Genomic DNA, 5,348 nt, shown 5'->3' on the forward strand with positions numbered 1-5,348 from the left:
AAACTGAGAACAGAGAAGCATATCAGATGTGGTATTTCCAGAGATACGCACGCATCTTCAGGCAGTCTCTTAACTGTTGGATCTAGTACAAAGTTGTTTGTTATCTGGTTTGTTGGTAATAGCTGTGGATTTCCTCTGTCTGTTGATGCTCCTGTATTTCTTTGCAGGTTAGCATCTTTCTTTAGTATCCATAAGCAATTGCAGGTATAAATGTTCCAGCTGTATTGGTTCTTCTGTTGTTCCAGATCACTGCTATTTTGCAGAAAGCAACTTCAGTAAAGACATCCTCTTTCCAGGCAGAACCTCATGGCTGTACTGGTTGCAGTAGTTAGCTTGCCAGAATTTCATTATGGCATGTGCTAGTGCTTTACAAAATTTGGGACGTTCTTCAGCTGCCCTAACCCACTGGGGTAGTTCAATCTGAATGGCATCAGTAGTGCCAGAAGTACGGGAGCCAAAAGTCTTTGTGATGTATCCACCACTATAATAGTTACCACTGTTAGGACTAGGATTGGATGGAGAAGGTACACAGATGTAACTCTTATTTTGTTCTTCAATGTAGCTGCCCAAACTTCTGTTCCCCATGAGCAAAGTCTCAAAAGACACATTGACAAGCTGATCGGCCAGATGTCTAACAGAGGAATTTGATGCAGAAAACACTCCCAAGTTGAGGGAAGTTTTTGAAAGTGTGTAACCTAGTTCTATCCACTGTTCAGGATGTGCTTGTCCATGGATATCCAGAATCAGGCCCCCAGTCATCTGTGATTTTGCATTGCTTAAAAATCCCATGTATTCCTCCCAGGCCTTTTCTGCTTGGGGAACTCCAAAAGTGGCTTCTTCTTTTTCCCTGTTTGCATCCATCTTGAATCTCTGGAGATGGTTTACAATGATATGGGGATAAAAGCCGTCAGTTATTTTGCTGATTTCTTCAGCAAGGGCTTGAGCCACCTCTATGGTATACCTGTCTTGATTGGTAAGTACCTTGCACTTATTAAAATCTTGAATGCTTCCAGAGGGGCAGTCATGAGAGAAAATACAAGAGGATGTCTTTGCGTCCCAACAGCCAGCATCTCGATCAGGGATGTCTTCAGGTTCCATTGACCCACCATGTGGGACAGAAAGAATCATGCTCATGTTGCCCACTTGATACTCTATAAAATTATTTTGACCAAAAATAATCTCCTCAGTGTCAGTGGGTTTCAAAGGCAAATATAAAATGCACAGGAAGAACAGATACATTTTGTTTTCTGCTTTCCACTGGAGAACTCAGCAATATGAAATATCTCAGTACCTACACAAAAGCAAAAGACAGATTTTTAGAGGATTTACAGTTGCAAATAGATATGAGAGTGCTGAGCTGATGCTGAGCACCGTTATTGATTAACCTATTTTAATTTAACTCCATGTAGTGCAAAGAAGAGAAGTACTTACATGAGCAGCAAAAACATGAACTTAGTGCTTAGTGAAGCTATACAGAGCTAACGCAGTGTTACAAATCTGTAAGGTGTTTGTCTTCAAACCTAAAGGAGCTGGGAAGGGAGCTACCTTAGCCCCTATCCTCGCAATGCTGCCGTAAGGACAGCCTGAAGGGTGGTTTCTCTCTGCTCCCTGCTGTAACCCCTCTTACAGGCTCTCACAACCAGGACAGCATGTGGCAGGGCAGGGAGCTGCCTGGAAGCTGCTTCTTCACAGGTGATTGTCTCCTGTACAAGAGCCAATTTACTTTATCCCAGCTTGTTTACTGCCCCACCTATCCATCTGCATAAATGAAGTCAGCGCTTCTGTACCTGCTGGTATGCAAGCTACTCACAAAGTAGTAACAAAACTCTAGTATTATGGTTTTCAAAGAAAATGGAAGTAGGACTGAGGGAAATGGAGACCTAAACTGATTTTCCTCGTACCAGCAAGCACAGTGAGTGCCAAACACATTTGATTAGTTTTCTACTCTAAGAGGACAATTTCATCCAATAATGCTGAAAAAAAAAAATCCTTCTGCTCTGTGAGGCCAGACATCAACATCCTGCTGGATTTTAAAGACAACCTTGATCCACAGGGCTGCTCCACACTGAGGAGTCTGTGTGTGAAAAGCCTGCGTCTCTCCTCTGGTTTTGGGGTCTCAAAGTTTGTTGGCTGAATCAGCTGCCTGGAAATCAGCTCTGCAGTTTTCCCACAGGGCATGATCAACCTTTAGGCTTTCCAGAAGCATCTTCATGCCTTTCACATCCCCATTACTTGAGCTTCAGGTTTAAAATAGCTTTTATCCAAGCTCCCACATAGTTCCTGCTTCTCCAGGCTAGCCTAAAATACAGGCCTTTCCCTGCTAGCTCACCACATGAGCAGAAGCGTTGACACAAAGGCTTGTTTGCAAGAACTGTTCAAATGCCCTTTTGTCAGTACAGGCTGTGCATGAGACACACCACAGGCTGCCTGTGGAGCTTCGGAACAACTTACCTCAGGTAGCGTGGGGCCCGGCACTACATTAAATAAATCAACAGCAGCCACTCGCAGGTTCAGCTGCCCCAGAAGGACTTGGGTTTCCTTTGCCTCAGGGCTCTGGCTTAAATATGATGACACAGCTGTTTCTTTCCCACCCCCTGACAAATGTTTCTTGTCATTTGTGATAGTTTGCTTGTCTTTTTGCAATTTCTTGTTAATGATTAAATCAGTCTGTTAAAACTGCCCGACCATCTTTTAAAGATATTTGGAGACAGAGCTGTATATAACTCACAAACTGCATAATTGGTTATGTTTCTATTAAGACATATCACATATAGAATCATAAAATAAGGCAGATATGCAGGAACCGCTGGGGGTCATCACGTCCAATGGCCTGTTTAGGGCAGAGCCAACTCAGTTTGCTCAGGACATTGTCCAGCTGAGCTTTGAATATCTCCAGAGATGGAGATTTACCAACGCTTCTGGGCAAACACCCTCCTGTGTTTAAGGTTTTTCTGTAGACATCTTGGCATTGAACACAGCAAATAGCATGATTTTTATTATTTGCATTTATTATTTCACACAAACCTTCTGAGGATGCCGAGACTCTTGGGTTTCTGCAAGAGTATGTTATAGAGAAGGTCAGATTTTATGGTGCTTTACCACAGAAATGTGTTTTGTGCAAAGACTCTCCCCATTCAGTGCAAACACACAGAAATACAAACGAATTTGCCGGAAACAATGGATACACTGCAGGTATCATCCAAGCACCTAGGAGTCCTGTTGGACAAGCAGACCATGAGCCACCAACGTGTCCCTGTGGTCAAGAAGACCAGTGGTATCCTGGGTTGCATTAGGAAGAGCATTGCTAGGAGGTTGAGGGAGGGGATGCTCCCGCTCCATTCAGTCCTGGTGAGGCCACGTCTGGAATACTGTGTCCAGTTGGGCTCCTCAGTACAAAAGGTACATGGAGTCCAGCAGAGGGCAACTAAGATGATTGCACCTCTCTTATGAGGACAGGCTGAGAGAGCTGGACCTGTTCAACCTGCAGAAGAGAAGACTGATGGGGGATCTTATCAATGTATATAGGTATCTGAAAAGGAGGATGTAAAAAGGATGGGTATAAAACCTAAAACACAAGAAGTTCCATCTGAACATGAGGAAAAACAACTTTACTGTGAGGGTGATTGAGCACCAGAACAGGTTGACCAGAGAAGCTGTAGAGCCTCCTTCCTTGGAGATATTCAACAGTTGTCTGGATACAATACTGGGCCGTGTGCTGTAGGTGACCCTGCTTGAGCCAAGGTGTTGAACTAGATGATCTCTAATGGCCCCTTCCAACCTCAACCACTCACTTCAATACTCACTCACTTCAACTTCAACTCACTCACTTCAACTCACTCAACCACTCACTTCAATTCAACCTCAACCTCAACCAATTCACTTCAAACATTGCTTAACTAGTTTTTTGTTCCTTTTCAGTTGAATGAAAAAAAGTTTCACAAGGTATTATATGACAGCTATCTTTATATAATATAGATATAAATATAGATAGATTTATAGATACACACTTCTGGATTTTATATGTATGTATATGTGTGTGTGTGTGTTATTTATTAATTACCACATTCTCAGGAAGAAGCTAATGGTTACATATCTTACCAAATATTTCAGGCAAGTATATTATCCTTTGCACAGGAAGGAGATGGCAGAATTGTACTCACACTTATCTTCACTGGAATGTGATTGTAAGAACTGGGTTTGCCCTGTTGGAAACAGTTGGGAACTGGAGATGCTAACCCTCTGGAAATCAAGGTACACACAGTTGTAACACAGGAAATTAATGTGGCTTCTCTTCTGTTTTCTAGTAGTGACAGAGATCTGAATAGCAAAAGGAGTTTTACAGACCTAGCTCCTAAGTGAGATACCACTCAAATCTTGCTCTCAGCCTGGACTGACTAAAGAATATAGCACTTAAAATATTAAGTATATAATCCAGGTTTGTAATGACTTTACTAACAGTGAGGTATATTCATATGAAGACCTTTCGAAAAGCATTTCCTGTGCAACTAAATATAGTTTTAAGGATATCTTCCTCTATACTTCCTGTAAGTATGTGTGTGTATATGAGTTTGCTTGTGCATATGTATTCAAGCTCCTCTTTTTAGGTGAGCTTTAAAAAAAAAAAAAAAGTGAAAAGTGAAAATCCACTGTCTGTAAATGCAAGGTTCGATAAAAGGGCAGATCAAGGGTGCAGCAAATGTAACACTGCCACCTACCGGACAGTAATCAAATTTTGCTTTTCTAAAAAATTTATTAAATCAATTTAATGAACTGACATGAACTGACAGTCATACTCTGAAGTAGAAGTTATCGAAAGTTATCAAGTGCTGATACTAAAATAAGTACAGTAAGGAATTCCTTGAAATTCTGGGTAAAAAATAATATAAACCAGGAACCTGGTAATACTATTTTCTGGTCTTTGTCATTAAGTTACCATGATAGCTGATGATCTGACTGGGAGCTTCAGCAAAGTGCAAGATTTTGAGTACTTTAATCTATATCATGAAGACAATTCCAGAAAACTTTCTGTAAGGAAGGAAATTTCCTAAAAGTCTATAAGAAGTCCTAGTCCATTGTGGTGCATAGTGGGACAAAATTAATTTTGCTTTACCTTAGCTGTGCAAAGATTAGTTGTCTAAGTCCAGTGAGCCCATTCCTTGTCTATAGTCTGTGTTGAGAAAAAGGTACCTCTAGAGTCATTTAGCTCATTTGGCCAGCTATCCTTTCTGTCGGGAATCTACAGGGGTCTTTTTTAGTTATAAAGAGACTCTACTGAGATTCCACTGAGACTTTGACTATTCATTTTAGTTCGGTGAATGAAATATGAATATGCCAAGGGAGCAGTGAGG

At 41.3% G+C, this 5,348-nt stretch overlaps 1 protein-coding gene across 1 annotated transcript; it reads right to left on the reverse strand.

The window, feature by feature from the left end:
* Positions 1–252: 252 nt before the first annotated feature.
* LOC148594743 (uncharacterized) lies at positions 253–5,127 on the reverse strand. Its single transcript, XM_088524286.1, has 2 exons — positions 5,111–5,127; positions 253–1,291 (listed from the first exon to the last, which is right to left on the reverse strand). The coding sequence occupies exon 2, from the start codon at positions 1,237–1,239 to the stop codon at positions 253–255; it is 987 nt and encodes a 328-aa protein (XP_088380412.1). The 5' UTR covers positions 1,240–1,291; positions 5,111–5,127.
* Between the last annotated feature and the right edge of the window lie 221 nt (positions 5,128–5,348).

This window comes from Tinamus guttatus, unplaced genomic scaffold (assembly GCF_059628265.1).
Source record: "Tinamus guttatus ecotype Peru unplaced genomic scaffold, ASM5962826v1 Tinamus_guttatus_pri_ptg000208l, whole genome shotgun sequence".
NCBI classification, from domain to species: domain Eukaryota; kingdom Metazoa; phylum Chordata; class Aves; order Tinamiformes; family Tinamidae; genus Tinamus; species Tinamus guttatus.

What these genes read in the sequence shown, in the direction of transcription:
- LOC148594743 (XM_088524286.1), bottom strand. Translation starts at nt 1,239, where the DNA reads ATGTATCTGTTCTTCCTGTGCATTTTATATTTGCCTTTGAAACCCACT.